We start from the raw sequence: 13,641 nt of genomic DNA, 5'->3' as shown, positions 1-13,641 counted from the left end.
CCACTTAACAAAGGCTGGTTCATGAGTTTCTAAAAATGCATAATTTAATAATGAAAAATGAAATTTTAATCACTATTATCGAAGAGGATTTCTTGTTTTATTTGTTCCGTTGTTTAGCATTAAACAATAATACTGCTTGATGGAGAACTAGATAAGTACAAGTTCCCACTTTGCCTCAGAATACAGAGATGACCTATGTCATCAGTTTCCTAATAAAGCATATCAGTGGAATTTTGTTTCCTTGAAGTAAGACTGTTTTAAATTCCATGGGAGGAACATGTAATAGAGGCAATATATTACTTGAGATCAGAAACATCTTTGGAAGATGTATTTCTGGCAGAATGGTAGAATAATTTCCCTGAACATCACTGCTGTTAAAAACAACTGGAAATGTCAGATTTAAAAGATGTTTTAGTTGCATCAGTGAGTTAACAAGATACTAAATTCTTCTAAACTTGAGCTTTATTTTCAAAGCTCAAAGAATGGGGAAGAAGAGACAAATCCCAAAGGACTGCCCAAGCTGGGAGTCTAATAGAAGACCCTTCTCATAAAGCTGGAACCCCACACAACTACAGCTTCAAAGTGAAGGTGAGAGGTAGACCCAGACTCATCCCCTAAAGACAAGCAGAACTGTCTTCCTCCAACCTTGCTACTAGGTGGAAAAAAGTTAAAATGTCTCCTCAGTATTCACAAAAATGGATTAGTCCTCACACAGATTTGTAAGCTAAATTCACATCACTTGAGAGATCCAGAGAATATATAAGTAAAGAATTTAAGTTAAAGTGGTGGTAGTAAGCTATTAGTGTCTCCAGGCACCTGGCAAATACAAATGAAAATCCAAAAGGAAATAAAATACCTTTTGGAGGTTTTCTGCCTTCAAAATAAATCACAAAATTTCTAAAAGATAAAGTTCCAAGGACCTAAATTCACAACCAACAATTCAGAATATCCAAAGAACCAAGGGACCATACCCATAAAGCAATGAATAATCAAATAGCTGAATCAAACTCACAAAGATATCAGTCAGGCACAGAACATGAGATAAGCATGAATTAATATGCTCAAAGAAATGAAAGAGAGGTTTTAGGTAAGGAAAGAGCACAATGACTAAGCATATTTGAAAAAATCAAATAGAATTAACAGAAAAATATATATAATATTAATTTTTAAAAACTCACTGAGTGGGTTTACCAGATTTGGAAGAGTGGAGAAAAATAATGAATGGGAAAATATTTTGTGAAGACATTATACAGAATGCAATTCAGAAAAACAAGAGTTAGAAAATATAGAAGATTAAGAGACAGAAAGATGGAATGAGAAGTTCTATGTGCCTGAATGGAGTTCTGGAAGGGAAAAAAGAGAGGCAGAATAAAACAAGTGTAACCATTTGAAGAGAATTTTAGCTGAAAATTTTCCAGAACTGATGAAAAGCATCAATCATTAGATTCTGGAAGACCAAAATTTACCAAGAAAGATAAATTAAAAGACATTCACACAAAGATACATCATAGTCAATAGTCAAAACTTCAAGAACAGGGCTTCCCTGGTGGCACGGTGGTTACAAATCCATCTGCCAAAGCAGGGGACACGGGTTCGAGCCCTGGTCCAGGAAGATCCCACATGCTGCACGGAGCAACTAAGCCCGTGCGCCACAAATACTGAGCCTGCGCTCTAGAGCCCGCAAGCCACAACTACTTAGCCCATGTTCCACTATTGAAGCCTGCGTGCCTAGAGCCCGTGCTCCACAACAAGAGAAGCCACCACAATGAGGAGCCTGCGCACCACAACGAAGAGTAGCCCCCGCTTGCCCCAACTAGAGAAAACCCGTGTGCATCAACGAAGACCCAATGCAGCCAAAAATAAATAAAATAAAATAAAATAAATTTTAAAAAATACCTATTAAAAAAAACTTCAAGAACATAGAGAGATTTTTAAATCCGTTGGAGGGATGGGAAGAAGATATTGCCTTCAGAGGAAACATAATGAAGCAAGACCCCACTTCTTACTAGCACCATTGGGATCCAACACATTTTTTATTGTGCAGAAAGTAAAATATATTTAATGAGAAATGTTTTTAAGTGTTTGAATAAAATAAAGATACTTTCAAGTGAAGACAAATGGAAAGAGTTTGCCACCAGGAGACCCTCAATTTAACAAATTTAAAAGTATATTCTTCAGGAAAAAGAAGTTTTCCCAGAGAGAAGGTCTGAGAAACAAGAAGAAAGGATGAGCAAGAAGCGGTTATATATGTGGGTAAATCAGATACAAACATTGACTGAATAAAACAATAACAATAATAATGTCAAGATAGAAAACTATATGTAAAAAATACCTATTTGGGGAATTATAGTGTTCTAAGATTGTATTGTTTGAGAAAAAGGGTAAGATGATGATTAACTTTAGACACTGATAACTTACGTATATATGCTAACAAGTCTAGGGTAATTATTTAAAGAAAAGTAATAAAGCCTTGAAACTAATATACTTGAAACTAATAAGGGGATAAAATGGAATGGGAAAAAACTGATAGCTTCAAAAGAAGGGATGAAAGTAGAAATAAAATCTTAGAAATGGCAAGAAAAAGAAATACAAAGCAAGGATAATAGAAACAAATCCACATATATCTTTAATCACAATAAACATAATTGGACAATAAAAGACACAGATTCTCAGGCTGAATTGAAAACGATAAACTGAGTCATATGCTTATGTCATTTATTTAATGTGAGTTTCTTATAGATGGCATACAGATAGGTCATGTTTTTTAATCCACTCTTCCCATTTCTATCTTTTAATTGGTGTATTTAGACCATTTACATTTAATGTGATTCATGATATATTAAGGATTAAAATCTAACATTTTATTTTGTATTTTCTGTTCACACTTTGTTCATTTCATTATTTTCTTTTCCTGCCTTCCTGTAGATTATTTGAACATTTTTTAGAATTCCATTTTGATTTATCTATAGTGTCAAATAATTTTAACGTCTCTCTCCCCTTGGTAATGACATCTATTGCTTGTCTTTTTTCATTCAGTTTGAGATCTTCCTGGTTCTTGGCCTGGCATCATAAATATGTTCTTCTGTATCATTAATAGCACTGCCATATGGAACAGTAATTATACTTACTGCACATAAAATTACAGGAAAAAGCATTATCCTTATAAAGAAATTTACAAATATGGATCTTCACTAGAAGCAAGGGAATGAGTGTGTCTGAGATAAAAGCTCAGGATGTTGGCGATGTATCTCTGTTCGATCAGTGTAGCTCATAAAATTAACACTCATTCAACCCCTGTTGAGGGACCAGAAGACAGATAATATGACAGGTTCTAATTCATGTAGTTGGTTTATACACTTATAATCTAAAAAAACTGGAAACCAAGAGGCTGATCAAGCTTCCTGGTCCTTTGAGAAACATTTTAATGTCCAAAAAGTATAAGCATGATTGAAAAGTGATTAATTCAGTTTGTCCCCTGAGACTCTGAAGATTAGACACCCATATCAAGTTGATGAAGATTATGTCACCAAATTAGATCATAGCTGTTGGTTAGTGATAACTGTGAAGAAGACAATAAAATGCAAGTTTAACACCAGAAACACCTCAATCATTGTCAGTGGTTTGCTGCACTGTCAGCATCTTTCCCAGGATACGGACAGCAACAGGACACTCAAGCAGCTGCTGCATAGTGAACTGAGGGTAGAAAGAGAAAGACAAAGAGAACCATCAAAAGAAAAATAGACAGTTGGAGTTCACCTACTTTAACACCATGAACTGATTATTACTTAAATGTCTATTGTACATTCTAATTTTTCAAGTGAGAATGTCTTCTTTATAGCATAAATACTTTGGCATGTTCAAGTTTTTTCCATATTAGTTTCCAAAGAAGAAACATTTAATTTCCTTCCCAAATGGAAAATCTAGTTCTTGCTGAAAAGGTATACTTTAAAGGAATTCTTTAGAGAAGGAATTTTGCAGGTGGTCTCTACTACAAATAAAAATGTGAAAAGGCCCTTAGAGAACCTTTCGTCCCATAACCTTCTCTCTGTCTTCTCATGCTGGGTTGCCATTTAAGTAAAACCTCCATGGGAGTCTTAAATGCCACAGCAAGCGTGTTCCTGCCAGCTGTTTGTATAGGTCACCCAGCCGAGGGGTTCAACTTTAGTGTTCTTGGATCCATTATGGCTCCACTGGAGGGTTGAAATTTAATCTTCAAAAACTGTTCTGTAACAAACTGGCACTTTGGGTTTTTGCTGAAATAGTTGCCTTCTTCCTGGCTTGAGCTATTCATGAACTGGAACTGCATTTTTTAAGGTCAGCTTCTGCTTGGCAAAGATGGAGGAGTTTGGCTGTAGGAGAATTTCTGGCAGGGGAAGGACACTTAGAAGCTGAATCAAATGATGTAATCACACCATTTAGAGATCAAAGGACATCTTCAAACAAATACTAACAGATTATTCCTTTCTGCCTAATTTTTGTGAAATTCTTACCCAGAGCATTGCTGACTCAGTATGAAAAAAGGAAGCAGAATGCTCTTTGCCCAGTTTCTTTGTGGAAGGTTCGTCTTACGTCTCTATCAGCGTCTGCAGGGCTAGCAAACAATATGAAAACCCCTCTCTTGACAAGAACCCGTTGGTAAAATGTAAGAATCTTTTTTCAGACTGTGTGCTGCCAAAGGAAATATTTTGAAAGTTTACTCAATTTTAAAAGCCTCATTTCCCTTAGTTAAACCCCACAGTTTGAAACTTTGTGTATTTAGTTAAGCTCACTGGGTTGATATGAGAACAGTAATTATTAAAATAATCCCTAACAGTGAGTAACCCAAAAGTTATTGTTAGGGGGCTTTAAGTTTCTTTCTAGGAAGCTTTTTGCCCAGTCCTTACCTATTATTTCAGTTATCCTGATTATATTTGGTTTAACCTAAATTGAAAAGCACTTGACCTTTTGTGCATATATCGACAGATACAGAGGAGAAGGCTTCCGTACCTGAAAAGAAATCACTGATGACATTCTAATGATTGGATCAAAAGCATTTTAAAACTTTTTTGTTTGCCTCTTTAGTCTTTCCACATTGAATTCATTACTCATTACTTCAATAATATATATGTAAGATCTCACTTCCTAAAATGATCTGGTATCATGTGATTTTTGCAATGCCTGCCCCTCAAAGCAGACTCTGGGCTCTAGAGAGACCAAAAACTACAAATTCTCTTTCAGTTAATTCTTCTTGAAAAAGTCAGAGTATCCTGAACTTGGTAATTATCAGTAGAGTGGCTTGAGAATAAAAACTTCTATATAAGTGCTGAGTATTGCTATTGATCATTAAGTATCACTAGACATAGCCCAAGTGATTATTGACATGAAAGCGACTTTATCTAGGCACGAGTAAGGACTTATTCATTATCTTTTTATTTCAAATAAGGTATTACTAGGATATATGATATATGCCCTAGTATATATACTGAAAATATTTATCTTTTTTTCTATTATGCCTTGTTGACAGAGCTTTATATAGAAACTTTTGTGGAGTTAGAGCTCTATTTATTTACATCACAATTCTAATACCTGTATCACAATTTTTGAATTATAATGCTACTTCAGTGAATTTTTCTGGAAAGAAATCTTCCTATGGATGCAGGAAGCTTTGAGAGAAGTTCTGGTGACTTTGGCAACGGAGTTGGACATAGCAGGAGCTGGAATCACACTATCTCAGATATGGTTTTCTGGGGCTGAGAGAGGGTTAGGGAAAGCTCTGCGCTCTTCCTCGACGGGTCAGGGCCTGGCTGAGATGTGTACACACCTCCACCACACATCAGGGTCCCATCCCTGAGAAAGGTAGAATTGAGAGGGCCGGAAATAACAACTGTGTGGTAGGCAGAATATTGCCCCCCAAAGATGTCCACGTCCTAATCACTGGATCCTATGAGTACATCTCCTTACATAGCAAAGGGGAATTAAGGTCACAGATGGAATTAAGTATTCAGCTGTGGATAAAATGGAGAGATTTTTCTGAATTATCCAGGAAAGCCCAACGTAATCAATCACAATAGTCTTTATAAGTGGAAAAGGGAGGTAGACAAGAAGACACTAGAGGGATGGCAGCATGCGGACTTGACCCACAGTTGCTGGCTTTGAAGATGAAGGAAGAGGGCCAAGGAATGTGGGCAGCTTCTAGCAGCTGGAAAAGTCAAGGGAAGGAAATCTCCCTTGGAGACTTCAGAAGGAAGGTAGCCCTGCCTGCCAACACCTTGCTTTTAGTACAGCAAAACCCATTTTGTTTGGGCTTCTGAACTACAGAAGATAGTATACTTCTATAAGTTTGAGTAATTTGTTAGAGCATTCGAAGAGCAGCAGTAAACTAATATACAACTGTTAGCACTTATTGATCACCATCAAAAGTGCTTGACGTGCATATCCTGATATTTAACTGTAAGATTACTATTATCTACCTTTGATGAAGAAACTGAAGCTTGCCTAAGATAGCACAGAAACTAAGTTTCTGAAAGATGCAACTTGCCTCTTCTGACAGGCAGAGAGAGGGATTGCTCCACTTAGAAATTTAGGGGTAGGAGGAAGGAAGACTAAATCATGAAACATCCCACTATGTTTCCTATATTATTTCTATCTCTTGTGATGGAGCTTATTTCAGAATTAACCTGATTAAACAGTGTGCATTTTATTGCGTGATTTCAGGGTAGTATGGTAGAAATAATATAGGATCAGGACATAAAGATGCTAGTCTGATCTCTGATACTAATTAGCTGATTGTTCTGAGCTTCTTCCTATAAAGATAATAATATTTATCTTGCTTTTTTAGCATCAAATTAGATGAATAAATATGGAAAAATGTAAGTGTTAAATAATGTCCCATTCATAGTATTACTATTCTTTTGGGCTTTAGAGCACTTCTTAAAATTCGGTAGCTTATTCTCTGACATACTAAGAAGTTGGTGAAATAGTTGTCATTCTACCAGTTGATATGACTCGATGCATGAAATACACTAAAGTACTTTCCCGAGTGGATTTGTAGTTCTTAAATGCCCTTCACATGCCTCTTTCAGCTCATCAGCCTCCATAAATCTGTCCATGAGCAGTGCAATATCTGTTCCTTTTTATTTTTTTTATTTTTTTGTTTTTTTTTATTTTTATTTTTTGAGTTTCAAATCAGCTTTATTTTGCTGTGAGCCAGAGTGGATTTCACTGGATCTGAATTTCCTCATCTATTAATGTGGGATGAGGTAGATTATATGTCTCATTCTTTAACTTAGCTCTGGATGAATTTCTAATTGAAATTAGAGGCCATAATCCATCAAAATAATTAGAAGACAGTTGGCTCAGGTGCTAGAGGTGACAAAACAAATTGCAAATAGATAATGAGGGTGAGCAAATATTTACACACAGGTAAATAAAATCTATAATTGTTCTGTATCTTGTTACCAGAGAGTCGATGTCCTAGAACACAGAGAAATTTCATAGTTCCAAGGACTTATAAACTTGAGACTAAGAAAAAAAATCTATAGGAAACTATTGTTAAAATATTCATTGTGGAAAACTATGTTTTGTCACTTAAAGACAGAAGTATTGCCAACAGGTTGACATATCAAATAAACCATGGTTAAGCAATTAACCATGAACTTACTAAGGTCTTATTATTATTATTATTATTATTTTTTTTTGCACACACACACACTGTATTTTATTTTTACAAGAGGTAAATAGACTGACACCAAGCATTGTACATGGATGACCACAACAAAAGCAACAATGATTGCAATTACCAAACATGAAACACACTCATACTATGTCATAATATTGACATTCAGTCCAGTAATCCTCCACTGTAACAGCTCCTTTACTTTGCAGTGAAAATTGATTTGTATGTTCTTTGCCTCTGAGCCCTTGTGGGAAACTTTCCTTGGTATGTTACCCACAGCTCCTTATTTCTTCAAAAAATAGTTAGCACCACAACATGTGATTGTTTTTTGATTTCCAAAAATTGTTTACATGACCAAGTAGCTTATATCCTCATGATTGAATTGTAAGGGTAGGAAATGCCCATTCAATTTCCTTGAAATACAGGGACTCAAAATATATAGACAGAATTCAAGAAGCCTTTTCTGATGTTCTGGAGACAATTGCTGAGTAAAGCTAATTCAAGGAACAAACTTCAACAATCGCACTTGGCATCAAGGAAAATACTCCTCCTCCAAACCCTATGGTTCCACCTTCCCCAGCTACATATGCACTCGTGGTCATTCAGGCCACTGGAGAGGGTCTGTTAGACTTGATTAGTTAGACTTTATTCATTTCACTAACTGATTGGTTACTGGTTTCACTGGAATAATAGACTTTGCCTTCTAACACTGCTAGCAAAAATAGTACAAAACCCTGCAGAAACTGTGAAGCCCTTAACACAATTGCTATCTTTACTGGATAAACCAAATCATGAACAAGCCATATCTAGAATTCCTGGATCCATCGAAGTCTGTGAACATCCTAAGTCTTGGTTGTCTCTGTCTATAGACAAGAGAAACTTCTCTAAAATAGCACCTGCTTTAATGTAGTGGTAAATCTGCAAGTTATTAGGACTTTTTGTGACACATCTCTATAAGTAGCCTCCTGATACAAATGCTACTGGTCCTTCTGTTTATTTTTTTAGAGCCATGAAAAAATATTCACAAATTATGGCTTAAAATACAAGATCGTAATTTGGCCTAGGCCGGGTCTATGAACACAGAAGTTTGGCATCATCAACCTCAAGCATGAAAAGTCCACTGGGATTGAGTAGCTATGAGATTCTAGAGCAAACGAAGCAAGGATGATGGTGGCAGAGCTGAGGGCTACACGGACTTTCCAGGCATAAAGAAACCTCCTCTAATACCCAAAGGTTATTTGAAATGACCTGGGATGTATCAATTTAGCCAATAGGAATGTTAGAGCTTTTAAATTCCCTCTTTAAGGAAAGATTCAGTCCTTCATGGTTATAAAATACTTACCTCATGAATTCCTAGAGTAGAGGTTATATAGAAGAGAGTATCAGTCACACAGTATGCTTTAATTTCACAGTCTTTTAGGAAACCATGGTTTGATCAAATACTTCCCCACGATTCCACTAACATGAGTAACCCTGTTTTGATCTTTTTTAATTGTGTCCAATTCTAGTGAGCAGAGAAAAGTCCCAGGGGAATGGAAGGAAAAGGCAGCTCACCGTGAAGTTCAACCTCCAAGAGTACTCACTTCTTAGGAATGAGCATTCTTATCCAGCTTTTGTTTGGACAGAAGCATGTTGTGTAGATCCAACCTAGGTAAATGCCCAGGAAAATGTTTGGTCACCTGGAGTTTTTATAGCTCTTTAATTAAGTGTAAATAAATTTTCACAATTTATAATAATTATGAGCTTTTAGGCAAAACACTGTGTGAAGCATTAAACATAATCTATGCATCGATAAGAAAGTTACTGCATTTTAAAGGTGCCCCTCTTTGTCTCTATCTATGTTGGTTGGCATAATAAGGAAATAGGGACACTTCTTGAGCTGTTGGGAGTATGTGTGGTTAATATAGGATGTAGTTAATGATTCATAGATTTATAGGAAGTATTTTCACCTTGGAGCCTGATAAAAGGAAATGCCTGACCCTCCAGGAGGAATTTGAGAACACCCGCCCTTCCCCTTGCCATACTCACGAATTTATATAGAGCATTCAGTCTCTCCCAAGTCCTGTTAGATATACTTTATATGGTCAGATTATACTTACATTTTGTTCCATAATCATAATGAAGACGTCCAAGCTTTCTACAATTGGATTCTGAAAGTTACAAGCCAATAAGCAACATTCCCATTATAATGAGTGTGGGATAATTTTCATGCAGCCCAAGTATGATCTAGGGTTACATTTCTCTCCTTACAGTTCCAGTATTGCCATCCCATGCCACTCAGGGAGAATGTTTCAATGACTTCTTCAAATTTACCTTCAAAGTCATGCCCAATTTTAATTTTGTTAGTATTTTTGAACCATACTTTCCTTGCATCAATGATTTGGTCTCCTCCCTCCCTCCCTTCCTTCCTTCCTTCCTTCTTTTCCCTTCTACTCTTCCTTTTTATTAAGATTCTGTTTGCCTTCGTTTTTTAACTTGTTAGGAAAAGATACATATTCTTTTCCATCATATTCTTATAACTCCCAGAGTCTTACCTACTTGACCTTTTACTTAGAAATGATCCTATTGTTCTTTAGGCCACTGCTTCCTGTTCTGTTTTAAACTGGTGACAGGTTAATTTTGCTTTCTCTGAGTGTCTCCTTGCCTTTTTGTTTTCTTGAACTCTCTCCCTTTATTTAAACCTCAAGTTCTTCCAATGTCTCGTTCATTCTCTTCTTTGCTATGGCATCTCCGCAGAGCCCTCCATCCTCTGCTTTCATCTGGACCGGATGTTTCCTTTTGCTGCTGCATCACACATTTGATCACTGCCTTTCACTGCTCTCCTGAATTAGAACCACTGTTTTCTAGGTGCCATATTTAGTGGTGTAGAGATAAATATTTTACCATAGGCTCTCATAACAAATAAACAAGACCTTGTGTTTTTTTAGCATTTCCTGATGTCCATGTTGTAAATATAATGGCCAATGTCAAGTTCCCAAAACTTGAAGCCACTGACTGTGGAGTTGGAAAGAGATGTACCTGATTCATGCTCCCCGGCCAGCTGCAGCAGCTTGAGCACATCACTGATGAGACCATTTTGACAAGAGATGTTTTTAAAATATATTCATGCTTTTTTTTTGAGTTAACAAAGCAACCTGGTTATTATTTAATTCCATTCTGTGGCTCTGGGTCATCATTATTAATATCAAGCTCTAAGGCAAAAAGTGGTATCGCTAATGATGACATTGAGAGAGAATATATTTGCCTCTAAACTAAATGACTTAATAGCTGAAAGTGGAAATTAGATAAAGTAATTAATACCAAATGCAGTGGTACTTTGTTTACTTTTGAAGGGCCTTTTGTCATTGTTAGCTGACTTTTTAAAATACAGTACTCAAATCTAGCTTTCATGGTTTGTACAGTTGTTTTAGCTGCCTCTCGCCTCATCCTTGATATGGTCTCTTCCCCGTCTGTTTGTTGTTTGTTTATGGCCTTTTATTTGTGCTTTTATTTCAAGTCACTATAAATCCATTTTAAGTTATCAGAGAATGAATATCAATAAGTAGAGAGACGGGGTGTCTCCAATAAAGAATGCAGATTTTCTGATCAGTGGTGTTAATTCGGCTTCCCTTTCATTGTGTGTGTTTTCTTTAATATCATAAAAGAGAAGGCTATCCATGCATCTTCTGACAGAAAAGAAAATGGGTTTTTCTCTCTTTGAAAAGTTCACTTTAAAGGTTTCTGTGATGCACGACAGCTTTAAAATAGGGTTGCTTTTCAGGATGAATTGCCCGCAGCTGCTCTTCAGGATCTTTTGGGGTTTTTTTCTGAGCACATCCATCCTGTTGCACATAAAAAACTGCATATGTACATCACTGATGGGCCAATAAATAAAATGCTGCGTTTTTAGGGGAAGGTTCCTGGGAACTAATTAGAGTCACGAGCAGAGAGAAACAGGGGGTTGAAAACACCGTGCTGCTTCTTACCTTGCTCTGATTATTTGGTGTTTTAGCCATTTCTGTGCATCTTCCATTTAGTGAGTGCAGGGAATGGTGACAAATCACTTGATGATCAGGAAATACCCATGAAATGAATGTGGTTCGGAGTGGTTGTCTTTAGGTATTTGCTCGTTTCTCTTCTCCACCACAGCTTACTGAAGGTGAATCTAAACCAAGGTAAATTCAGCTTACTGGATAGAGGACATTTCTTTATGTCCAAGGAAATTAAAGCTATTCAGGCATACACCTGCCACATAACTAGAAAAATACCTAGGGTACCATTTTCATTTCAAATCTGCAGTTTCTTTTGCTGGCAGTATGGTTAATCGTGGGATCATTTTCTTAGAAATACTATTTAATCAAAGTAAATGTAGAAAAATGCTTGAAATGTGTAAGATTTGTGTCCAAATACAGCAGGTAAAATCATAAAATTTTTAGATATAAAATGCAATAAATATCATTTGTACATGGTAATGACATTGTTGGCATTCACTGGACTATATAAAATTCATTTAATATATTATCTCAATAAAATATGGTTCAAAGGAACTATGTAACTCTAGTTTTAGATCAGGACTACAGTAAATATGTAAGCTCATTTTGAAGAAGGAGTTATTATCATTAATGTAAGTAAGTAAGCCCAGAGTAAATAAATAAGCTTCATTTTGAAAAAGTGGTTAGTCATTATAATCAATGACAATCTAAAGAAAGGAAAAAAAAAAAAAACCAGAAGATTTGATAGTTCATGTTTCACACAGGAAGGCACAGATGGGTAGTTTTTGTTATTGTTTTTGTTTTTTTCCAAAATAATAATAGTCCTAGCATTGCAAGCCTGGAGTTACTGTTCCAAGTAGGTTATACTAAGCCAATAATTTACTAAAAATAATGATAAGTTAATATGATAAAATATGATATCATAAACTGTTGCCTGGATTTGCTACTATAGAAAATGATTTCAGGAGTATATCTCTAGCTCTCCAAGTCTATGAACACTTGAAGTCATAATACTCAAAGTTATCTTAGTATATTTTCTGAGAGAAGTTGCGTAAAGTACATGAAATGGGCACCACAATCTTAGTGATGATGGTGTCCATTACTGCAATTCAAATTGACTGCAGCCTTCTCCAGCTGTGAAACCAAGATTAAAATGGTCTGCTGGTGCTTGGGTTAGATGTTCATGGGCTCTCTCTGCTTTGTTGCAGCTCTCAGCATTAGAGAGGCAGATCTTTGACTTCCTCGGCTTCCAATGGGCGCCCATCCTTGGAAATTTTCTACATATAATAGTCGTCATATTGGGTTTGTTTGGAACCATTCAGTACAGACCTCGATATATCGTGGTGGTAAGTCTTATTGTTACCATGTCTTTTCATATAAACACTGCAAAACTGTTAGGAGAAGAAGGAAATCATTTTAGTTGTTCCCTTTGATATAACGTGGCTCGGCCATTCTGGCCTTCATTACTGAATTCTGTTGAGAGGTGATTACCTGTGAGAAAGAAGAAGACTCTGAATATTTACAATGAAAGCAAAGCAACGTGACTGTAAGCGTGAGATGCATAGTGAGACTCACAGTGTAATTGAAATCAAGTTTCACAAGGAAATTTAAGATGTGGTTTGGATGGAGTAGGACTGGTTGTGGTCTTGATGTTAGATGAGATATAAATGTACATTAACTATCATGTCAATGGCATATGTCACTAACCCTAAAAAGCAAACCGATGTAGCCATAACTGTTTACTAACTGATAGCAATAATACAATTTAATTTTAATGGACATAGGACATTACAAATGCATGTGCATTTGTTTAGTACTCACTCTTTAAGGTATTGCATACTGTGTATTACTGAACATTTCTCCACTTTGGTAAGATAAATTAGAAACATAAATCCATACTCCAAACTATGACATACATAGTCAACACACCCTCCATTGTAGGGAAATTTAATAAGGGATATTCTGTGCTCCACAATTGACTGGAAGTTATTTCCAGTAATAGATTTCTTTAATGTA

The 13,641-nt window shown here is 36.1% G+C and overlaps 1 protein-coding gene across 3 annotated transcripts in view; it reads left to right on the top strand.

Moving 5' to 3' along the window:
• The window catches only part of NKAIN3 (sodium/potassium transporting ATPase interacting 3), a 516,979-nt gene that overhangs the window by 254,045 nt on the left and 249,293 nt on the right, over positions 1-13,641 (top strand). For all 3 annotated transcript variants that reach the window (XR_009498413.1, XM_059901560.1, XM_059901558.1), the window contains exon 2: positions 12,834-12,971. Coding sequence is in view for 2 of the 3 variants with exons in the window: in XM_059901560.1 (XP_059757543.1) it covers positions 12,834-12,971 (138 nt within the window). In the remaining variant the exon portion in view is untranslated. The remainder of the gene's footprint in view (positions 1-12,833; positions 12,972-13,641) is intronic.

The sequence above is a fragment of the Balaenoptera ricei genome, chromosome 17 (assembly GCF_028023285.1).
Source record: "Balaenoptera ricei isolate mBalRic1 chromosome 17, mBalRic1.hap2, whole genome shotgun sequence".
Lineage (NCBI taxonomy): Eukaryota > Metazoa > Chordata > Mammalia > Artiodactyla > Balaenopteridae > Balaenoptera > Balaenoptera ricei.
Note: the sequence above shows the minus strand (reverse complement) of the source record. Positions and strands in the feature narration are given on the sequence as shown.